General features: G+C 43.4%; 1 protein-coding gene across 3 annotated transcripts in view; it reads right to left on the bottom strand.

The window, feature by feature from the left end:
* Positions 1-3,254: 3,254 nt before the first annotated feature.
* Positions 3,255-24,877, bottom strand: part of LOC124775035 — a 41,105-nt gene continuing 19,482 nt past the window's right edge. Inside the window, exon 3 of one of the 3 annotated variants that reach the window (XM_047249807.1) lies at positions 3,255-5,568. In XM_047249807.1, coding sequence (XP_047105763.1) covers positions 5,349-5,568 — 220 coding nt within the window. In that variant the 3' untranslated portion in view covers positions 3,255-5,348. The remainder of the gene's footprint in view (positions 5,569-24,877) is intronic. The other 2 variants (XM_047249806.1, XM_047249809.1) reach the window with 2 other exon arrangements.

The raw sequence follows: 24,877 nt of genomic DNA, 5'->3' as shown, positions 1-24,877 counted from the left end.
GGAGACAAAAATTTAATAGTCATGGGTGACAGGAATTCGATAGTAGGAAAAGGAAGAGAAGGAAACGTAGGTGAATATGGAATGGGGGTAAGAAATGAAAGAGGAAGCCGCCTGGTACAATTTTGCACAGAGCATAACTTAATCATAGCTAACACTTGGTTTAAGAATCATAATAGACGGTTGTATACATGGAAGAGGCCTGGAGATACTCGGAGGTTTCAGATAGATTATATAATGTTAAGACAGAGATTTAGGAACCAGGTTTTAAATGTTAAGACATTTCCAGGGGTAGATGTGGATTCTGACCACAATTGATTGGTTATGAACTGAAGAAACTGCAAAAAGGTGGGAATTTAAGGAGATGGGATCTGGACAAACTGACAGAACCAGAGGTAAAAAGACAAGGGCTAGTAGAAATCTTAGAGTAACAGAAGAAATTTAGAATTTAATTGATGAACGGAGAAAATATAAAAATGCAGCAAATGAAGCAGGCAAAAAGGAATACAAACGTCTCAAAAATGAGATCGACAGGAAGTGCAAAATGGCTAAGCAGGGATGGCAAGAGGACAAATGTAAGGATGTAGAGGCATATCTCACTAGGGGTAGGATAGATGCTGCCTACAGGAAAATTAAAGAGACTTTTGGAGAAAAGAGAACCACTTTTATGAATATCAAGAGCTCAGATGGAGACCCAGTTCTATGCAAAGAAGAGAAAGCAGAAAGGTGGAAGTATACAGAGGCTCTGTACAAGGGTGATGTACGTGAGGCCAATATTATGGAAATGGAAGAGGATGTAGATGTAGATGAAGTGGGAGATATGATACTGCATGAAGAGTTTGACAGAGCACTTAAAGACCTAAGCCGAAACAAGGCCCCGGGAGTAGACAACATTCCATTAGAACAACTGATAGCCTTGGGAGGGTCAGCCCTGACAAAACACCATCTGGTGAGCAAGATGTATGAGTCAGGTCAAATACCCTCAGACTTCAAGAAGAATATAATAATTCCAATCCCAAAGAAAGCAGGTGCTGACAGATGTGAAAATTACCAAACTATCAGTTTAATAAGCCAAGGCTGCAGAATACGAACACAAATTCTTTATAGACGAATGGAAAAACAGGTAGAAGCCAACCTCGGGGAAAATCAGTTTGGATTTCGTAGAAACGTTGGAACACGTGAGGCAATACTGACCCTATGACTTATCATAGAACAGATTAAGGAAAGGCAAGCCTATGTTTCTAGCATTTGCAGCCTTAGAGAAAGGTTTTGACAATGTTGACTAGAATACTCTTTTTCAAACTCTGAAGGTGGCAGGGGTAAAATACAGGGAGCGAAAGGCTATTTACAATTTGTACAGAAACCAGATGGCAGTTACAAGAGTCGTGGGGCATGAAAGGGAAGCAGTGGTTGGGAAGGGAGTGGGACAGGGTTGTAGCCTATCCCCGATGTTATTCCATCTGTATATTGAGCAAGCAGTAAAGGAAACAAAAGAAAAATTTGCAGTAGGAATTAAAATCCATGGAGAAGAAATAAAACCTTTGAGGTTGGCCAATGACATTGTAATCCTGTCAGAGACAGCACAGGATCTGGAAGAGCAGCTGAACGCAATGGACAGTGTCTTGAAAGGAGGATATAGGATGAACATCAACAAAAGCAAAACGAGGATAATGGAATGTCGTCAAATTAAATCGGGTGATGCTGCAGGAATTAGATTAGGAAATGAGATGCTTAAAGTAGTAAAGTAGTTTTGCTATTTGGGGAGCAAAATAACTGATGATGGTCGAAGTGGAGAGGATATACAATATAAACTGGCAATGGCAAGGAAAGAGTTTCTGAGGAAGAGAATTTTGTTAACATCGAGTATAGATTTAAGTGTCAGAGAGTCGTTTCGGAAAGTATTTGTATCGAGTGCGGCCATGTATGGAAGTGATACGTGGACGATAAATAGTTTGGACAAGAAGAGAATAGAAGCTTTCAAAATGTGGTGCTACAGAAGAATGCAGAAGATTAGATGGGTGTATCACATAACTAATGAGGAGGTATTGAATAGAATTAGGGAAAAAGAGAAATTTGTGGCACGCCTAGACTAGAAGAAGGGGTTGGTTGGTAGGACATGTTCTGAGGCATCAAGGGATCACCAATTTAGTATTGGAGGGCAGCCTGGAGGGTAAAAATTAGAGGGAGACCAAGAGATGAATACACTAAGCAGATTCAGAAGGATGTAGGTTGCAGTAGGCACTGTGAGATTAAGGAGCTTGCACAGGATAGAGTAGCATGAAGAGCTGCATCAAACCAGTCTCTGGACTGAAGACCACAACAGCTCTTCCTGTCACCACTCTTAATCCCCAGGAGGGAATGTGTGTGAACCTTAACTGTATGTGAGAGTCATGTGAAAGTGTATAATAATAATAATAAATAATAATAATAATAAACTTCAAAGGAACAAGCTTAATTGAGGATGATTAACATACTGTGTACATAGCCCTGATCTAGTTGGGGCAGGAAAATATGTCGCATGAACAGCTGACAAAACTGGTTTGAGGTCAATGTAAGTGTCTGCAACCACCTCTTATGCTAACCAATTTCACTTCATGAATGTTGCCTGATTCTGGTAATCTGTATGATTCACTACAGCATCTGAACATTGCAAAACTGACCACTTACTGTGCCACTTTAAGGTGGTGAACAGGTTCCTCCTCAGCTGAACGTGCAGGCCAAAGAAAGCACAAATTGTTGGAAAAATGATCCAGTGAAAAATAATTTTATTCTGTATTAGCAAAATGTGGCAATCCCTATCATCACCAAAATTGTAAGAGATGAAAAGTAGCAGATCCAGTAACTGGAACCTGTGCTGTGTGCAGCTGATCTATTTAGCCCCAAATACAGCATCTGTAAGTGTAAAAGTCTCACATTGACAGTACTGCACATGAGATTCCGCTATTCGAGAAATTTTGCAGAACGTATTCCAACTATCCTTTGTGGCTTCTTTTGTGTCAGTTTTGAATCTGAATGGATTTTTTAAAATGGAGTTTGAAGAGACTTTGTCAACTTCTGGAAGGTCTTCATGTGAATCTATGAAGTACAAGAATTATGGCTCACTGTAGTATTTGGTAACTATGAACCTGATTCTTCAAGAAACACTCAATGTAACAAAAAGTTTTAGCAGTGAAAGAATACAACATCCACAGCAAAAGTTTTTTTTTCGGAAAAGTTTATTTTGTTACACAATTACAAAACTATAATAACTTCAAATAAAACTTTTCATACAATGTATAAATACTGCTACTGTAACAAAGCAAGTTAAAAGTAGTATAAACTGATTTTTCTCAGCAGTAATATTCAATAAATGTTAAGTACACTTTAAAACAGACAACCATGCTAGATGCTGTTTCTTATACACAACCTGTTTAAAACAACTTCATTGCGAAATTACTGTGAAGTATAGAACTGGAAAATTATTTTCATTTTTTGTAAAATTAAGAATGATGTTCAGAAAGAGACAAAATTAGTCTGAAAATGGATCTAATACTCTCCCACAATGACGTAAGTTCCCTTATTTGAATACTTTTGTAGCAAACAAATGATTCAAATCAATAAAAATACATTAATTTGATTTTGATATTCTGATAACAATTAATAAAAATAACAATGATTTTCCACAAATGAATCCATAAATAGCTTGTATGAAAACAGTATAAAATTATACCATAAATCATTTGTTATTGCACTTCATGTCTTCATATGTCAAAAGCATCCTCCTTGGCATGGCAAAATAAGACGTGTACACAGAATGAGACATCGTCAAACTATTTATGTGAAGAAGTATCATTCCCATGAAGATATAGTCAAGTCATAAATAAACTAAAAGTAAGTACAAATCAACATGAAACTAAAAACTGGACGGTGAAATGTAGCGAGATAAATCATGAACACACTAAAATGAAATGCTCTGCACTAATAATCAGTCTTAGTAATGTAGTCATATTTATAAAACAATGAGAGAAACAAGCCAGTAAATAAGAATGCAATGTACAATTCTATTGTCAAACAAGAATGAAAAATATACAAGCTGGTTTATTTCATTTATCTTTTGAAATACAAATCACAGTTTGAGATATAGGCCACATTTTTAATTGCAGGTGAGCCAAGGCAAAGAATTAAACCTGAATCACTGGTAAAATGTTCTTCAATGATAAAATAGCATCAGTAGCAAATTATTACCCCCAAATTACAGTATGAATTGTGACATATCAAGGCATAACCACTGAGGCTCACTAACTTTCAGTTGATGTCTGCGAACACTTCCCCTGTCAACACCAATACACAACTGTTTAATTGAACCAGTCAATCAAACTGTGCTGAACAGTAAAACCTGAAAGTATTTTGAATTAAGTTATAACTTGTTTAAATACATGGAAATTAATTGAACAGGGAGAATTAAGACTTCTGTGCCAAATTTCAGAGGCATGCAGTCACTACTATTTTTCCAACCTGAAAAATCGAGGTATTGTTGAAATTTCAGCTTAATGAGATTCTTTGGTATCTAAGGACAAAACTCCATGAACTGTACCTATTTTCTATTACCTTACATCAATCAAGAATATGTGCATCGCCTGCAATGAAGAATATGGAATCAACTGCACTGTGACAGTGTATTTTCTTAAGTAGCCAAATCAAATTTTTCTGTACATGATTACAACATTACTGACATTTTAATTTAGCACCTACAATTAATTAGTGTGCTCTGACTAGTTCCTATAAACATTTACTGTGATAAAATATTCAATTTTTTTGTAACAATAGCAGACGCTATCTTAATTCATTACTCGAATCACGTTCAGAATTAAAAATGGCGACCTAGGAAAAAAAGAACAGCAATAACTGAATCCACATTCTGTCTCTAACAAAAATATACAACTGACGAATCTATATACTTTACAAATCTGATTGTTGTTACCGCATATAAAATCTAAATGCGTACATGGCAAGGTAAGGTAACACAGAAAGCAAAGAATTGTGTGTGTAGCTATACTGTCACATTGTGATATAACAGACAATACAAAGCTTAACAAACCACTCTGAAAGACAATGACTATCAGAAATGGAAGCTAGAAACAGAAGTTCATTTATTAACTAAAGACTTCATACAAGACAGAATTTACAGATCAAACTGCTTTCTTTTCCTATGTGCTTTATAAAATAAACTAATACTTGAAAAAGCAAGCAGTCAATTAAGCTCAGTCCAACATTTTTTTTCTAAAAACAATATTTCACACAAAGGCAGCGAAATTCTAAGACACATCAATTAAAACCACAAATTTCATCCACATAACTAAAATGCCAAGCAGTCACTCAGTTGCTGTAGATGAACCAAGAGAGAGGTCTGATGGGTACGGTGTCATGTTGTAATAAACACTTGCAAACGAAGATCGCAGTGATGGCGTTACATCTTCACCTGAAGCAAGAGGTGCCAGCCGACGACCACCAAAGCAGCTGGAAGTGGAAGAAATCTTCCTCATCTTGGTGGTGATCATTGACTGAATGTTTCCTCCAGCAGCAACACTATCACTGATGGCAGTAAAAAAAAGTTTGCACACTTTTTGTGAACTCTGAAGATTAATTATATTAATCTTTATCCAAGTTACATAAAAGATTTTTTTCCCTTCTAGAAATTAAATAGCTATTACTACAAACATTTAATACTATGTAGGAGCAATCCTGTGTAATAAATTGAAACTTCATGATGCTGCAACACTACACTTATCCACAAGCACTATAAAGAATAACTAAAGTATTTGCAGGGGAAAAAGCTCTTCATATAATGATGCAATAAATAAAAAGATATTTGTATGGGTACATTGCTTCATTATATAAAGAATTATTCCCCTACTAGGCTAAGTTTCCAGGTTGGTACAGATGTGGTACTGATACAAAATGTTTTGTCTCAGGTTCTCACAAGGGAACCTCCCCATCGCACCCCCCTCAGATTTAGTTATAAGTTGGCACAGTGGATAGGCCTTGAAAAACTGAACACAGATCAATGGAGAAAACAGGAAGAAGTTGTGTGGAACTATGAAAAAAATAAGCAAAATATACAAACTGAGTAGTCCATGGGCAAGATAGGCAACATCAAGGACTGTGTGGGCTCAGGAGCGCCGTGGTCCTGTGGTTAGCATGAGCAGCTGCGGAACGAGAGGTCCTTGGTTCATGTCTTCCCTCGAGTGAGAAGTTTAATTTTTTATTTTCAGACAATTATTATCTGTCCGTCCGTCCGATGCGAGGTAACTGCGCCGTAGTATGGGGACGCTAAACCTAAACAAACATCAAAACACCTAAATCGGGCAAGGTAGAAGAATCTTTCTACCCATTCGCCAAATGTACAAGTTAGGTGGGTCGACAACATATTCCTGTCATGTGACGCACATGCCGTCACCAGTGTCTTATAGAACATATCAGACGTGTTTTCCTGTGGAGGAATCTGTTGACCTATGACCTTGCGATCAAATGTTTTCCGTTCCCATTGGAGAGGCACATTCTTTCGTCTACTAATCGCACGGTTTTGCGGTGCGGTCACAAAACACAGACACTGAACTTATCACAGTGAACAGAGACGTCAATGAATGAATGGACAGATCACAAGTTTGCAAAAATAGAGAAAATAAATTTTTCACTCGAGGGAAGACTTGAACCACAGACTTTTCGTTCCGCAGCTGCTAACGCTAACCACGGGACCACGATGCTCCTGAGCTCACACTATCCTTGATGTTGCATATCTTGCGCATGGACTACTCGGCTTGTATATTTTGCTTATTTTTTTCATAGTTCCACACAACTTCTTCCTGTTTTCTCCATTGATCAGTGTTCAGTTTTTCAAGGCTTATCCACTGTGCCAACTTATAACTAAATCTGAGGGGGGGGGGGGGGGGGTGCGATGGGGAGGTTCCCTTGTCAGTGTGAGTGATTATTCGTTGTACTTTCAATTGAAACAAGTTTTCTCCATTTTCTGCATAAATGTGAACAACTTGGTTGAACACCCAGAAGCACACCTTTAAAATTGTGCTTTTTATGTATAGTTTTGTTCACACAAGCTTTTAAAGTATTCTTTTTTATGTTTCAAAAGGCTCTGAGCACTATGGGACTTAACTTCTGTGGTCATCAGTCCCCTAGAACTTATAACTACTTAAACCTAACTAACCTAAGGACATCACACACACCCATGCCCGAGGCAGGATTCGAACCTGCGACCGTAGCAGCCCCGCGGTTCCGGACTGCGCACCTAGAACCACTAGACCACCGCGGCCGGCGTTATGTTTCAATCAAATGGATTAACTGGAATACTGTGTTGTCTAAATGATCCTTGCCTTCTGATACAAAGTTCTTTGGTAGCTAGAAAGATATTTTTTGGTTATGGACTGTTGAAACTCAGGTTTTTTTTTAATTTTTATTTTTTAGTGTGCAAGTCATTTAAGTCAGAGTTCAGGCACCTACCAAGTAAAAAGCCCCATTTATTCAAGTACTTTTGTTCATTATAAATAAGAAGACAGCCATTTCCAAAAATGTAAATGGAGACATAGCAGGGGTACTTGGCACATGGTTACAGCTTCTGAGCTTCTCACATTTACCTCTGTGACGTGTATCCTCCAAATAAATTTCAATCACCTTAATTAAACCTGCAATCAACAAAATCTTCGACATACAAGACAAAACAGAGAGTGGGAACTTGTCAAAAATCTCAGTAACGGAAAGTCTACTGAAGTAGTTGATAGTTTTTGGGCCAGTTCATTCAACTTCGGAAGCTGATAATGGAAGTCTAACTCTTGATGTGACCCTACTTCTGTAAGATTAACCAGGTGAAGGATGTATTAAAACAGCAACAGAAATGACCCATTACTGTGTTTGACAATGGTGATTAAAAATATTCCCATAGTTGTGTTGAGAGGGTGGGAGAATGTGTGTGGCATATTTTACATCAAGAATTAACTATGGGAAAGTTCGCAAATGATGCAGTTGTGAAAGGAGAACAAAAGTAATGTGCACTAATAGGTACAATGACTCAGAGTGGAGTGAATGGACAATTGGCAGCAATAATAACAGTAGAATACCTACAATTATTGTTCGAGAGTGACCTGAAAGTGGAATAAGACACAGAGGGAGAGGGAGAGAGAGAGAGAGAGAGAGAGAGAGAGAGAGAGAGACTAAGAACAGAAGCAGAAGCACAATTCATTGTAGGTTCATTTGATAACAATGGCAAAAAATTAAAATTACTTAGGTTTCCTTCAAAGTACTTTATTCCAGCATCTCTTCTCCCAACAACAACAGAAGAATGGATGTTCCACCTTAAATGAAGCTGGATGGATACATCTAGATTCCATACATTTAGGGATGTTACTGCTGACTAATTCCAAAACTGTATTCTTCCCCTACAATTTTATTATTTAATATAAATTTTGATAACTGTTTAGTTACTGAAAAAGCACTCCAAGCCATTCTTTACTCTTCTTTATTTCTTTCTTCTTCCACCCTCTCCCTTTCAACTGCCCTAAACACAAGAGCTTATAAACTGGTTCTCTGATTTCTTTATTAACCTGCTTATTTTCTTTCCAGTATATTAATTATACTTCATTTTGGTCTTCACGTAACTGATTTCCAAGCCTACTTCACGTAACTGATTTCCAAGCCTACTTCCAAAACCTACTCTGTTAAGTTCTTGCAGACACTGGCAATGTTTATCCTCAACAGAGGCAATCAGTACAATGTCAGTAAGAAAATTAATATGGTTCAAATACGTTCTTTCATAGTGCACATCACATTGGTAGGATGCACATTTTTAAACGTTCTGTGCCTTCCCATTTACTAATTATTTATAGTGTGTCTCCAGAGACATTACTCTGACTAATGCTGGACAGTGATACATGTTCAATGACTGGCATGGCCGCTCTGCAGTGGGGAGGAAATTTTTATCCACTTTCATCTGCAGCAACATTTTGTCTGGCTTGGTTACCTGGAAGACGTTTGACACCTCTCTGCTCCCTTGTGTGAGCAAACTTCATTCCATTGACATTTCTAAATCACTACCACTAGTGCAGATGCACCTTCCAATCTAACATGCTCTACTACATATTTCTGTTTTCCCATTTTTAACGACATAACTTCCTCTATGACTTAAGAAGTGTATTGCTAATATGGAATTTTCTTGTCCGACTTCTTTCTCAGTTCTGAATTTCTCACGAGCTTATTTAATGGAGCTGCAGCACAGACCGTTTTTAGTACACCAATCGATCATTCCTCAAGAGCAGTCTATACCGATCTGGTTAAGACTGAGTCAAGAGCTACCTCAAATTTTATCAATCAAAGGCAAATAACCAATTCACGCTCATTGCTCTGTTCTGTAATTTTATTCATGACTTGTCCATTGCTCTCTATGCTCTTTTGTGGTATCAATAGTAAATTATAAGAACAGTATCTGTGTTAGATTTTTGAATGAGCACGTCTCCAGAGATTGTATGTGGTGTACTATTACAGTAATGACATACCGAAATGCCTTAACAATGTTTCAATTCTATGTAGTGACCTCAACAATATTAAGAAAAGCATACATTGCTACTCCCCATAAAGATGACATGTTGAGTTGCAGGCAGACACATTTAACTTTCAGCCAAAGCCTTCTTCTGAAGACAGACAGACAGACAGACAGACAGACACAAAGCAAGCACAATTTACACAGACATGACCACCCTCTCTGGCAGCTCAGACCAGTCTGAGCTGCCAGAAATGGCAGTCATGTGTGTGCGTGTGCGCGCGCACACACACTTCTTAAGAAGGCTTTGGCTGGAAGCTAAATGCGTAACAGGCTTTTCACTGTGCCTGTCTCCATGTGTCATCTTACGTTGAGTAGGAATCTACCATTTTCCAAATATTGTTTATATTCCAACCTGGAGTTTTCAGTATGTATCAAGGTCTGTTGACCATTTCATGTTTTTTGACTTTATGTAGAGCAAAGTACAATGTCTGCACAAAGTCATACCATGGTAAGATAGCCGCCTCCTCCTCCTCCTCCTCCTCCTCAATACACGTTCTGCCCATTCCAGCCTTTTAATCTTAATGTACCTGACAATGTGTGTTTCAATATAAAGATTACATAATTCATAGTTTAATCTCCCCCTTCAGACACCATGTTCTTGCACTCGTGCAAGAATTTGTCTCAGATCTTTAAAACACGCCCAGTTCCCTTTCATCAAATTTTGTTCGAGTCCACGTTCCAGCACTGGCCTTACTAAAATTTGATAAATCGTAACTTTTGTTTTCTGATCAGCAATTTAGGTTTCAGATATTTTCTGTGGTCATGATAGCACTTGTTAGGTGACAATATTTGTTTTTGTATTTCAGAACTGATGTTGCTCTTAATGTTTACTTCTCATCCAAGGTAAGGTACGTGAAACTACGCACAATATCAAACTTATATGAATGAAGTTCTATGGATGGGGTTTATTTAGATAACCTTTCTTAGTTACAGGCATATACATAGTTTTCCCTCCATTTATCTGTAAATTCATCTTACTAGCAGCTCTTCCAAGACTTTAAAGCTTTCATTGCTCTTTGCTTTCTTGCAGTTATATAATCTGCATATGCCAGCACCTGAACTGTTTTATGCAGGACAGTCCTCGTTTGATGCCGCCGCCTCTTGTAACCTTCACCAAGGTCACGTTAAACAGAAGGCAGGATACTCCATCTCTCTGTTTTCCTCCACTTTTTTTTGTGATCACATATTCCGTATTTTAATTTGACTTCAGGTGTTTTCTGTAGCAGCTTTTACTATGGCAATCAATTTATTAAGAATTGAAAACTCTTCCATTGCTATATACAGCTCCCTTCTGTCAATACAGTCTTAGGCTGATCTGAAGTCTATATGGATGCAATGTGTTTCAGTTCCAAATTCTTTGCATTTTTCTAGTAATTGCCATATTGTGAATATCTGATCAACAGTAGATCTCCCCTGATGAAACCCACACTGAGTCATCAAAAGCATTTTCAACATAGGTCATAAACCTGTGAGAAAGGATGTTTGAGACTATTTTACATGCTGTAGGTAATAGGCAAATTTCCATATAGTCAGAACACTACATAGTTTCACCTTTCTTTTGTACTGGGTGTACGATACCAATGTTCCAATCATCAGGGATACTTTTCCCTATCCAAATCTTAATTCTAAGCACACAGAAATGTTTGACAAATTTCTTTCCTCCATTTTACGAGTTCTGCTTTTTTAGATCCATTCCTGAGGCCTTAATATTCTTCAGCTTCTTGATGGCTGCCTGACTTCCTCAGCAGTTGGTACTGGTTCCTCTGTATCTGAGTTCTGTGTATTTACAGAGGGTAAGACTCCTTGGTTCTCAAGCTGTACTATCATTCAGCAGTTACTCAAGGTGTTGAGCCCATTTTCTCCATCTTGCTTCATCGCTATTCAAAACTGAACCATCTGTTTTTCTACCCCAATTCATCATTGGCTGGAAATCCTTCTGGCTCTTATTTAACTTCGGATAAAAAGCTACTACTTTATCCATCTCTTTCAGCTGCTCCATTTCTTCAAGTTTTTTGTTTCATGCTCGCTCTTCTATGCAGCCACTTTTCTTCTCCTCTTGCTCTTCGTTTACTTGATGCATTCTCCCATAGGCTACACTTTTAATTCCTGTTACTAGTGTATACTCTTCATCAAACTAGCCATTGTGTATGGCCTAATCTACTATTCCCAGACCTTCATTAACAGCATTTGTAACCTCTTAGGTTTTCCATATTTCTTCGATACTGTTATTTAAGAGTGTCAGGTCTTCAATGAGTTTATCAGATAATCTTTGAGCAGATCTGGCTCCTTGAGCTTACCAATATGGAATTTTCTTGCACAAGACCAATTTACCTTCCTTTGTTTAGATGTTTGACTTCTGACTGTTGCTATTACAAGGTAATGGTCAGAGTTAACATTAGCACTCTTACAACTTCTAACACCCATTAGACTGGACAGATATCTTACCTATAAGGATATGGTCAAAATGGTTAGAAGTAAATCTGTTATATCCTAGTCAGTAATGCCACCCGAGCCCGCTGCCAAAAGGTTGGCAGCATCAAAGTCCGGACGTCATCCGCATAAGCAGCGCCAGCGAGACAGCAAATCGCCGCAAGTCTGCGCGCGCCACCGCTGGCTTCTGGCTTCTTAAGCGCTGGAGTCGCGAGCGCTAGGACAGTTCTGTATTCGCCGCTCAGTTGTATACTCGCCACCGAATTGTGTACTTGCTAGACAGTTGTGTGTTCATCGCAGCAGAGTAGTTGTTTGTCGTCAGCCGACGCTGACCTAGCCGCAACGACTCGAACTAGCCAGATCTCTGTAGACACGGAGTTCACTATTGTGTTTCTGTATCTTCATCAATAAAGATAAGTACCGACTTTTATTTAATCAGAGTGTTTGGGTTTTCATCTTTCTGTTCACTGTTCCAGCGGACCGGTCGGCCCGCTATTAAAAGTGTGGCGGTGACTTCGTAAGCCGTTTCTACAGCGAATTGTTTGTCGCTACGAACACCGCCACAAAAAAATCTGTCTTGAGATTTTCACATCATTTTGTGTATATCTTTACGTTTAAAAGCTGCACTGCCCACTACCCTATTTCTTGAAGTAGGTGTAAGAGTCCGATCCCACTTCATTAGAGTTATCATGCAGGCTGTATTTTCCAATACTAGAGTGATATTAATCTTTACTTATTTTAGCATTAATATCTGCAAAAATTATCTTTCAGTCTCCCCTTGAACATTCAGTGTATGCTTATTTAACTTGTCATAAAAAGCATCTTTTTCCTAACTCTCCTCTTCAGTTGGAGAACACAAGACTCCAGCTGAAAAATTTTCCTCAGATTCCAAGTCGGGACAATATGTGCGATTTAGCGTGGACGTCTGTAATAAGATGGTTTTCCTCTTACTTACAATAAAATCAGCACCAAACATGTGATATTTCTCTTGGCAGCTATGAAGAACATCATATGATCTTTCTCTATCACTCCTTCACTTAACCATTTCAACACTAAGAGCTGTAATATCCAGTCAGTATTCATCCAGCTGATCAAGTAATTTCTGTGAAGCTCCAGCTTGATAGGTGGGTAGAACATTCCATGATCCCGGTCTCAAGTTCTTTAGGTATCTGTCTGTTACAGACAGGTCAAGCTGGCTATTTCTTCATAATATTTCCCCCATTTTAAAGTGTTGTGAACTTGCTTTTTCGCCCTTGCATGACTTAACCATATACAATGAGTGTACATGTTGTCCAGGGGCCAAGGCATGAATGTGCATGCACTGGACTTTGTAGGGATACAGGCATTTCCTATGTTGTTAGTACATTTCTACCAGCAGAAAATATACCCACAGTACCATAGATTACTCATTTGACCCTTGGAGTGTTGAAGTGCTTGTATTTATATTATGGGAAAGAGCACTTTGCAGTGTAATAGCGTTTTGATACAACTGAAGCTTAATGAGAATTCTTTTCATTTCGATTATTTGTGTGTTGTGTGACTCAGTACCTATCCATCTGTTATTTACTCTGCCTCGCACTGACTAGAGCCTTGCATGTGGCTACCACAACTGGACAATCTTCGGTGAAAAAGCATGTGAGGAGGATAAACTGAGAGAACTATTAAAGCTAAAATCATGTTTGTGAAAATCAAAGGCATGTGCCAACAACAGGTGGTAGGATACCCACAGCTAAGTGGAGGAAGCAGTGTTGCAGACCACGCAGCTGGTACGTAGTAGAATTTTAGAATAGTAGGCTGAATAAATTAACACTTTCATATGATTTGAATATTCGAAGGAATGCAAGTTTATAAGAAATGAAATTTTAGTTTTTGCCAAGAAGTGCTAAGAGAACAGATGGTTGGAGCAGCCACATTTTTTCAGCATGAATAATGGATCACAATTCAAAGTGAACTGTATCAGGACTGTACTTTGTGTTTTTATTCAAACTGTTGAGATTGAACTATTACGAAACTACTCGTTATTGCTCAAATGAGCGAGAAGGCAATAAATTCAATTTCGAATAACAATGGCAAACATTTGTTCTGTTTTGTTTTAGGGTGCAACAACAACTAAGGTCATACACGGCCATGTCAGAACTGTAGAACATGAAGATGAAGAGGAGTTAAAAAGCAACTATTTGCTGAGCCCAATCGATGGAAGGAAAGACAACTAGAAAACAGACTCTTGGAGAAAGGGCCACAAAATATGCCACAGATGTAACAGAGGTCCTGAACTACAGGTTAAATATCCTTCACCATACTGCTATGCTGGATAAAAAGTAAAACACAGTCAACACCTCACGTGTAGTTCGCTAAAATGGCCGAAAACTCATATGGCAAACATACGCCTCACAGAGAGAGGTGGTCAGCCAAGCCGCAAGGAGATGTTTGATTTCTTTAATTCCCAGAGCTTGTTTCCATGAAGGGAAGACCAGTGGTGATGTCAAAGTGACATCACCTGTTGATAGATGGCAACACAGATCATTGGAGGGAACGGAAGAATCAGTGGGCCGAGGTTTGAGGACTGCAGCTTTGGCATTAGCTTCAGCGGCCTCCTTTACCAGGGACTCTCAAACATACTGTGACTGCATAAAGAGTAAGCAAGTGACGGCGTGCACTAAGGGATGGACATTGTACAGCAAACAAGGGCATCTCTGAAGGGCACAGAGGGTGAGCAGATAAAAATCAAAAAGCCCGCGTCTTCAGACATACTGCGTGGCTTGATACAGGGTGAAGAGATTTTCTGTAAATACTGAGCAGTGTTCCAGAAGCTATACCAAAAATTGTAGGTGTCAATGACAAAAGCACACCCAACACCACAATCAGTCTTAAGAGTCATCATTGTACACAAAGGTACTACTGCGAAGGTCATGAAGCTTACAGTGTACAGTGATAGAGCGAGGCTGGAGTAGTGTCCTTAGAAACAAGCCAAGGTGAACACGGGCCACCACACAAAGCCAAGGTGGTTAACACCCTTCGAGAAAGTGACTGAAGGCCAAGGTGAACATAGGCCGCTGCATGAAGCCAAAATGGTTTACACCCATTGGTAAAGTGGCAGATAGTGTGAAGTTAAGCTGCTGGAGCAAGAACTGAGAGGAAACTCCAGGAGGTAACAGAAGAGGGACACACCCCATACTGGCAAAGGAGGACACACAGGATGGGTGGCCAGGCACAGCAGTCAAATGGCATGCCTATCTGCTGAGGAGAAAGTCGCATCAGTATGGCAGTGAGATTTCAGCAGCTTCTGCAAATGGACTCTTAACCAGGCTAGTGTAAAAGGTGCCAGTGACCAAACGGATGCCACGATGGTGGATTATATTGAGACGGCGTATGATGGATGGACGTGCAGATGCATAAACGAAACACATACAGTCTAGTTTCAAAAGGACAAGGGATTGATACAAAAGGAGAAGGGTGGTCCGATCGCTCCACAGGAAGTACCACTGAGGACACAGGGCATTGAGGGACCAGGTATAGTAGACGGACAGGTAAGACAAGTGGGAGGACAAAGTTTGCTATCAAGAATGAGCCCCAGGAATTTCACAGTTTCACCAAATGGAAGAGCAATGGGCCCAAGATTTGAGTATGGCGGAAGCAACCCATTGTGGCAACAGAAAAAGCCATTGTGATTCTTCATGAGTAGAGATAATTGAGACCATGCTGAAGATGCCCCTCAAGTAGAGAAGTCTGTGGAGAACTGCAGTAGACGGCAAATCATCAACGAAATGGGAGCCAGAGATGACTGGTGGGAGACAGACTATAACAGGGTTAATGGTGATTTCGAAGAAGATGACACTCAGGATGTTACCCTGAGGCACACCTTTTTCCTGGATAAAGGTGTCCAACAACTCAGAACCCACACAACTTGAAAGCTCTGTCTTAAAAATTCCTTAAGAAACAGGACAGGTGGCCTCTGAAGACCCCAGGTGTAGAGTGTATGGAGGATACCAGTCCTCCAGCAGGTGTCTTATGGTTTCTTCAGATCAAAAAACACAGCCAAAGTCTGGCATTTACACACAAAACCATTCATGACATGATGCGAATCTTCATGTTTTGGCGGCCCAAAGACTGTTCCATTAAGTTTCAGGTGTGCAGCTGCAAGAATTCTCCTTCTAATATTTCGGCTGTATCACATTCAGCCCTCTTCAGAGTGAGCCGCAAGACTGCCACTCCAGTGCTCGCTTTGTCCCTTTATACTTGTGTACTGTGCAACTTCGCAAGCGGCCACAGATGCAAATGCCCCAGAGACGTTGGTCGGCGGCAGAGACGTGCACAATGCACGAGTTACATCTATGACTCCACAGTCGATCTGTGTTGGAATGTCGATGTATCATTGTGAGCTGCACTCTGACGACATCTTTGCGAGTTTATTACATTAAGTGCCAGATTCCATGATTTATCAAGGTTGAAACCACTATCTCTATTAATTAAATTCAACACAAGCGAATCTCAATTGCCTCCTTCACTATTGAGTCCCAAAAAGATGATGTAGTTACCAGAATTTCAATGTTGTCATACAACATACTGTGACCAGTGCCAACACAATGCTCTGCCTCTGCCAACTTGTTAGGTTGTAAAAGTCGTGTATACCTCCGGTGTTCTGTACATTTTTCTTGGACAGTACGAGTTGTTTGTCCAATGTAAGAAAGGCCACATTCACATGGAATTTTGTAAACTCCAGATTTTCGGAGCAGCAAATCATCTCTGACAGAGCCCACAAGTGCAGCTGTCTTGGGTGGAGGATGAAAAATTACTTTTACTTTGTGTCTGCTGAGAATCTGTACTATTTTTGATGAGAGGTTACCTACATACGGCAGGAAGGCCATCGATTTAAAGGTTTCTTCGTCTTCTTCTGCTTTCTCTGTGGCCTCTTTCGGTTTCATTTTCAGTGTCTTCTGTATTTGCTATGGAGAGTACCCATTGTCTTCAAACACTCTTTGTAAATGGGAAAGTTCAACTTGCAGACTGCTTTCGTCAGAAATAATATGCGCTCTATGGGTCAAAGTTCAGAGAACACTCATCATCTGGGCAGGATGGTGGCTCGATAGTGAAGGAGGCAGTCGAGATTCGCTTGACATCAAATTTAATTAATAGAGTGGTTTCAACCTCGACAAATCATGGAATTCAGGACTTGCTGTAATAAACTCACAAAGACATCATCACAGTGCAGCTCACACTGATACATCGACATGCCAACATAGATCAACTGTGGAGTCAGATGTAACTCACTCATTGTGCACGTATCTGCCGCCAACCAACGTCTCTGGCGCATTTGCATCTGTGGGTGCATGCGCAGATGCACAGTACACGAGTATAAAGGGACGAAGCGAGCACTGGAGCGGCAGTCTTGCGGCTCACTCAGATGAAGATGGCTGAACTTTAACAGCCAAAATATTAGAAGAAGGAGAATTCTTGCATCTGCACACCCGAAACTTAATGGAACATTCATGACATGGGTTGACAAAGTGACAAGACTCAACTGCAGCATGGTGTCCCTGAAATCCACATTGTGCAGTGGTTAGTAAATTGTGAGACTAACCACCATATCAGCTGGGCATGAAATGCACATTCCATCACTTTGCAAACACAGCTGGTGAGAGAAATGGGACAGTAGCTAGAAAAAAGGCGTTAGTCCTTACCAGGCTTAGGTATGGGTATGACTGTGGCTTGACATCAACTTTGAGGAAACATGCCCTCTGCCCAGATGTAATTGCACGAATGAAGGAGAAAGTGCTTGCCCGCAATAGAAAAGGGCTGCAACATCTGAATGGGAACAACGTCCGGCTCTGGGATGGAGGATCAGGATGAAGTGAGAGCGTGGTCTAGCTCCCTCATAGTAGAAGAGGCATTTTAGCACTCACGACTGAGAAGAGAAAAGTATCGCCTGGGCTTCCTGCACTCATTTCCGATGGAAGAAGGTAGGGTGATAGTGGGTGCAGCTCGAAATCTCCACAAAATAACGGCCCAAGTGTTGGAGGTAGCAATAGGGTCCATGATGACTTCACCTGCTACCAACGTGCCGAAATTAGGGAATGGACCTCGGTCCCAGAGAGCTGGAGCTTTTTTTTTTTTTTTTTTTTTTTTTTTTTGTGGTTTTAGGGAGCACAACTTCAATGGTCATTAGCGCCCTGACTACATTAAGAATGCACCGCGAGGCACAAGTTTAAAACAACAACTAAAAGGGAAAACATGATAAAAGACAGACTGACAGGCATAGGATTAAAAAACAGATAGGTTTGTCAAATTGATAAAACAAAGAACGCGAGCAGCTGCTCGTGGGTCATCCGCTAAAATGGCATCTAGAGTACATGGCAGGTTAAGATCTAGACGCAGTGTGTTAAAATCCGGACAGGACATTAAAATGTGGCGGACCGTCAGCAATTGCCCACATGGGCAAGAAGGCCAAGAAGGGCGGGAGGAGGACGTCCAAGCTGCGGGAAGAGGTTTCAAGGCCCGAAGCTTGTTGTCTGTAACTGCAGCCCAATCGGCATGCCACAGCGATAAAATGCGCCGACAAATTACCCTACTACAATCCGACGAAGGGACACAACAAGAAGCTGTCCGAGGCTGGAGGACTGCAGCCTTGGCCGCGGCATCTGCAGCTCCGTTCCCAGGGATACCGACATGGCCAGGGACCCACATAAAGCTAACCGGAGAACCGACATCCACCAGCTGCTGAAGAGAGCGTTGGATCCGGTGCACGAAAGGGTGAACCGGATACGGATCAGATGACATAAGCAGAATGTCGGTGGTGGCAGATGTAAAGAACAGCCTGGTAGAGGGCAAAGAGCTCAGCTGTGAAGACCGAACAATGGCCATGGAGCCGGTATTTGAAACTTTGTGCCCCGACAATAAAAGAACACCCGACCCCGTCATTGGTCTTTGAGCCATCTGTATAAATGAAGGTCATATTGATGAACTTCGAACGAAGTTCAACAAAACGGGAGTGGTAGACCGAACCGGGGGTAACCTCTTTTGGGAGCGAGCTGAGGTCAAGGTGAACGTGGACCTGAGCCTGGAGCCAAGGTGGCGTGTGGCTCTCGCCCACTCGAAAGGTTGCAGGGAGTGAAAAATTAAGGTGTTGAAGGAGGCGACGAAAGCGAACTCCAGGGGGTAGCAGGGCAGAGACATACAACCCGTATTGACGGTCGAGAGAGTCGTCAAAAAAGGAACGATAAGACGGGTGGTCGGGCATTGACAGTAGCCGACAGGCATACCGACAAAGCAGTATATCGCGCCGGTAGGTGAGTGGCAATTCGCCAGCGTCAGCATGAAGACACTCTACGGGACTAGTATAAAACGCTCCGATCGCAAGTCGTAAACCCCGATGTTGTATGGAGTTGAGGCGGCGTAAGATGGATGGCCGTGCAGTGGAGTATACGAAGCTCCCATAATCCAGCTTGGAGCGGACAATCGACCGATATAGACGAAGTAGGACGGTTAGATCCGCTCCCCACGACATACCACTGAGAACACGGAGGACATTTAAAGAACGGGTACAACGGGCAGCCAAATATGACACATGTGGAGACCAGCTAAGTTTCCTGTCAAATGTAAGACCTAAAAATTTTGGTGTCTCCACGATTGGGAGAGCAACGGGACCGAGTCGTAAGGACGGTGGGAGAAACTCTTTGTAGCGCCAGAAGTTAATACAGACCGTCTTCTCGGCAGAAAAACTGAAGCCATTGGCGACACTCCAGGAGTAAAGACGGTCAAGAGAACGCTGAAGACAGCGCTCCAGGACACGTGTACACTGCGCGCTGCAATAGATGGTAAAATCGTCCACGAAAAGGGAGCCTGATACATCAGCTGGGAGGCAATCCATTATTGGATTGATCGCAATGGTGAAGAGAGCGACGCTCAAAACTGAGCCCTGTGGCACCCCATTCTCCTGGCGAAAGGTGTCTGACAGGACAGAACCCACACGTACCCTGAACTGTCGATCCATTAAAAAGGAACGAATAAAAAGAGGGAGGCGACCGCGAAGGCCCCATGTATGCATGGTGCAGAGAATGCCCGCCCTCCAACAGGTGTCGTAAGCCTTCTCCAAATCAAAGAACACAGCCGCGGTCGTGCGCTTTCGCAAGAAGTTATTCATAATGAAGGTCGACAAGGTAACCAGATGGTCAACAGCAGAGCGGCGCCTACGAAATCCACATTGTACATTGGTAAGTAGGCGTCGAGACTCGAGCAGCCAAACCAATCGCGAGTTAACCATTCGCTCCATCACTTTACAGACACAGCTGGTAAGCGAGATGGGTCGATAACTGGAAGGCAAGTGCTTGTCCTTCCCCGGCTTAGGAATCGGGACAACAATAGACTCGCACCAGCATGCGGGAACATGTCCCTCAATCCAGATGCGATTGTAAGTACGAAGAAGAAAACCTTTACCCGCAGGAGAAAGGTTCTTCAGCATCTGAATATGAATAGAATCAGGCCCTGGAGCGGAGGACCGTGATCGGCCAAGTGCGTTTTCGAGTTCCCGCATGGTGAATGGGGCATTATAACTTCCACGATTCGAGGAGCGGAAGTTAGGTGGCCTAGCCTCCTCTGCCTGTTTGCGGGGGAGGAAGGCAGGGTGGTAATGAGCGGAGCTCGAAACCTCGGCAAAAAAGCGGCCGAAGGCATTGGAGACATCCTCAGGGGCCACAAGGACATCATTCGCGACTGTCAAGCCAGAAACTGGTGAGTGGACCTTAGTGCCAGATAGCCAGCGCAGGCTACCCCAGACAACAGAAGAAGGAGTAAAACTGTTGAAGGTGCTTGTGAAAGCAGCCCAGCTGGCTTTCTTGCTTTCTTTAATAATACGACGACACTGTGCACGTAATCGTTTATAACTGATACAATTCGCCACTGTAGGGTGGCGTTTAAAGGTGCGTAAAGCACGTCGACGAGCACGTAAAGCGTCTCTACATGCTGCGGTCCACCAGGGGACCGGTACGCGACGTGGAGAAGAAGTAGGGTGAGGGATGGAATATTCAGCAGCAGCGAGAATGACTTCCGTGAGGTGTGCGACCTGACGATCGCAGCTTGTGAAGGTTTGATCCTGAAAGGTCGCCCTGGAAGAGAAGAGCCCCCAGTCTGCTTTGGAGATGGTCCAACTAGATGAGCACGGAGAGGGGGTATGCTGCAGGAGGTGGATAACACACGGGAAGTGGTCGCTCGAATATGTATCAGAAAGTGCATACCACTCAAACCGGCGTGCAAGTTGGGGAGTACATATAGAGAGGTCTAAATGGGAATAGGTGTGAGATGTGTCCGAAAGAAAAGTAGGGGCACCAGTATTGAGGCAGACAAGATTGAGCTGGTTGAAAAGGTCTGCTAACAGGGAGCCCCTCGGGCAGGATGCTGGAGAGCCCCAAAGGGGATGGTGGGCATTGAAGTCGCCAGTTAACAAAAATGGTGCAGGTAGCTGAGCAATAAGTTGCATCATGTCTGCCCTGGTAACGGCAGATGACGATGGAGTGTAAACGGTACAAATGTAAAATGTAAAAGTGGGGAGAGTAATGCGGATGGCAACTGCCTGCAGGCCGGTGTGCAACGTGATGGGATCGTAGTAAATATCATCCCAGACCAGCAACATAACCCCTCCATGAGCCGGGATACCTACCACAGGGGGTAGGTCAAAATGCACAGAGGTGTAGTGTGCCAAGGCAATTTGATCGCATGGGCGTAGCTTCATTTCCTGGAGGGCTACGACGAGCGGACGGTGCAAGCGGAGCAGCAACTTCAAGTCCTCTCGGTTGGAGCGAATGCTGCGAATATTCCAGTGAATAAGTGCCATCGTAAGAAGAAAAGAAAGATGAAAGAAGGGGTCACCTCGAAGGCCGCTGAGGGCCTGGCTTCGAGCGAGCACTGCCGCCGCTATCAGTAGGCGGACAGTCATCGTCCATTGGGTCTATAGGTTCATCGGCCATCTTGGGAAGATGGCCGGGAGGGGGAGCTTCCTCCGCCGGTGAATGGCCAGATGTTCGGCTACCAGCGGTGCGGCCAAGTGAAACGGATGACGGCCTGGGGCGGCAACCGCTGGGTGGCGCAGGAGAAGAAATGCGCCGTGGCGGAGAAGGAGAACTGTGCTTCCTATGAGCCTTCTTGGAAGGACGTTTGGTGGAAGTACCGGTCGAAGGCTGGGAGGTCGAGGTACGTAGGAAGTCTGCACGGGACGGTTCCTTCTTGAAGGCCCGTGCATCTGACTTCTGGGTCTTCGTCTTAGCAGAAGCTGATGAAGGGGCTGGTGTCTGGTGTGATGGGACGAAGAGGAGACGTCGACCGCGCGATCTTAGCACTGGCCGAACGGACGACCGTGGTGCTGAAGGTCAGATCGCATGTCTGGGTTGCCACCTCCCTGGTAGTCCGAGGAGAGGCGAGGACAGTACTGTATTTCCCCGCTGGGAACAGCGTGGGCTTCCTACTAGCCAATAGCTTGCGAGCAGCCGAGGTGGACACTTTCTCTTTGACCCGAATTTCTTGGATACAGCGTTCTTCCTTATAGACAGGACAGTCGCGGGAGGATGCGGCATGGTCACCCTGACAGTTCACACAACGAGGAGACGGAGGTGGACAGTCACCCTCATGGGCATCCCTGCCACAAGTGACACATTTAGCCGCATTGGAACAAGACTGTCGAGTGTGATTGAAACGCTGATACTGGTAGCAGCGCGTAGGTGTCGGGACATAGGGGCGAACAGAAATAACCTCGTAGCCCGCCTTGATGCGCGATGGCAGCTTAACACTATCGAAGGTGAAGAATAGTGTCCGGGTCGGTACAAGGTCATTGTTGACCTTTTTCATGACCCTATGGACAGCCGTCACGCCCTGCTCAGTGAGGAAAGATTGAATCTCCTCGTCAGTCAATCCGTCGAGGGAGCTAGTATAGACTACACCACGAGACGAATTCAAAGTTCGGTGAGCCTCCACCCGGACAGGGAACGTGTACAGGAGTGTGGCCCGAAGCAGTTTTTGTGCCTGAAAGGCGCTCTCAGTTTCTAGTAATAAGGTACTGTTACGCAACCTGGTACAAGATTTGACAGATCCAGCTATGGTATCTACGCCCTTCTGGATAACGAAAGGGTTGACAGAGGAAAACTCCTTTCCGTCCTCAGATCGAGAAACGACGAGGAACTGTGGGGCAGGCGGTAGTACTTTTGTCACTGGTGGCTGGTCATGTTTCCGTTTTTGGGCAGAAGTCGAGAGAGATGGAGTGAAATCCATTGCGGAGGAATCCCCCAAGACTGCCAGCGTCTCCGATGGCCCCTCCTTCCTTGTGGGGACCCTCTCAGAGGGCACTCCCGCCTTAGGTGAATGTTTACACCTCAGGTCACACCTCCCGAGAAACAGATGGAGGGATCAATCGGCATGGTCAGAAGGTATCAGCTCAGGTAATCACCCCTCCCTGGGCCTGGCCTTTACCAGGGGGTACGTGCGTGCCTTACATGTCTACCCAGGGCGGGGAATTACGCGTTACCCAGTCACCGGCTACGCGTGCGAATGCCTTCAGGCACGCACAGGGAGGAAGGAAGAAGAGGAAAAAGAAGAGAGAGAGGACAGACTGTCTCAAACGCCGAGGCGGAGACCAGAGAAGGCAGGGAGAAGAAGGCAATGAGAAGGCAAGGAGATTTTTTTTTTTGTTGGGTTTAAGGGCGCTCAACTGCTGAGGTCATTAGCGCCCAGTCACTGTTGTTAGAGCACATGGAATCTGTTACAACTCAAGGGGATGGGGGGACACCAGAAGGACCTGACAAAGATGCAGATAAAATAAGTAAAAAGGTTAAATGTCTTTGGACAAGCCAGTTAAAGTTATAAAATGCAGAATACGAGCAGCTGCTCGAGCGTCATCAGCTAAAACATCCGGTAAAGTAGATGACAGGGACAGGACAACACGAAATTGACTAAAACGGGGACAAGACAATAAAACATGGCGCACCGTTAATGCCTGACCACAAGGGCACTGCGGGGCTGGGTCACCGGAGAGCAGGTAGCGGTGGCTAAACCGGCAATGCCCAATCCGCAACCTGGTCAGAAGGACCTCCTCGCGCCGAGATGGTCGGGAGGATGTTGTCCATACAGTTGGAAGCGGTTTTACTGCCCGGAACTTGTTTCCTTGGAGGGATGACCAAGCATCCCACCACGACGACACAAGCCTCTTACATACATCCCCACGAACGTCAGATGACGGGACACAATGGGAGGCTGGCCGAGGCAGGAGAACTGCAGCCTTGGCTGCAGCATCCGCAGCCTCATTCCCAGGCACTCCTACATGTCCGGCAACCCACAGAAAGCTGACAGAACCACCATTATCAGCGAAAGAATGGAGGGACTGCTGTATCCGTTGAATCAAGGGATGGACCGGATAGGGAGCTCCAAGGCTCTGAAGAGCACTGAGTGAGTCAGAGCAGAGTACGTACGATGAATGGCGGTGGCGGCGGGCATACTGAACGGCCTGATGGAGAGCAAAAAGCTTGGCCGTAAAGCTGGAACATTGGTCGAGGAACCGATATTTAAAGGTGGCGGCCCCGACGACAAAGGCACAGCCGACACCATCGTCAGTTTTGGAGCCATCGGTGTAAATAAAGGTGTGACCGGCAAGGCGAGCACGAAGTTCGACAAACCGTGAGCAATACACTGCAGCCGGAGTACCCTCCTTCGGGAGTGAGCTGAGGTCGAGATAAATATGAACCGGAGCCCGGAGCCTGGAGCCAAGGTGGTGTCGGGCTCTCACCCTCTCTGAAGGTGGTAGGGAGGGCAAAATCCAATTGTCGAAGCAGGCGACGGAAGCGGACTCCGGGGGGCAGCAGGGCAGACACATACAACCCGTACTGACGGTCGAGA

Source organism: Schistocerca piceifrons, chromosome 2 (assembly GCF_021461385.2).
Source record: "Schistocerca piceifrons isolate TAMUIC-IGC-003096 chromosome 2, iqSchPice1.1, whole genome shotgun sequence".
NCBI classification, from domain to species: Eukaryota; Metazoa; Arthropoda; class Insecta; order Orthoptera; family Acrididae; genus Schistocerca; species Schistocerca piceifrons.
Note: the sequence above shows the minus strand (reverse complement) of the source record. Positions and strands in the feature narration are given on the sequence as shown.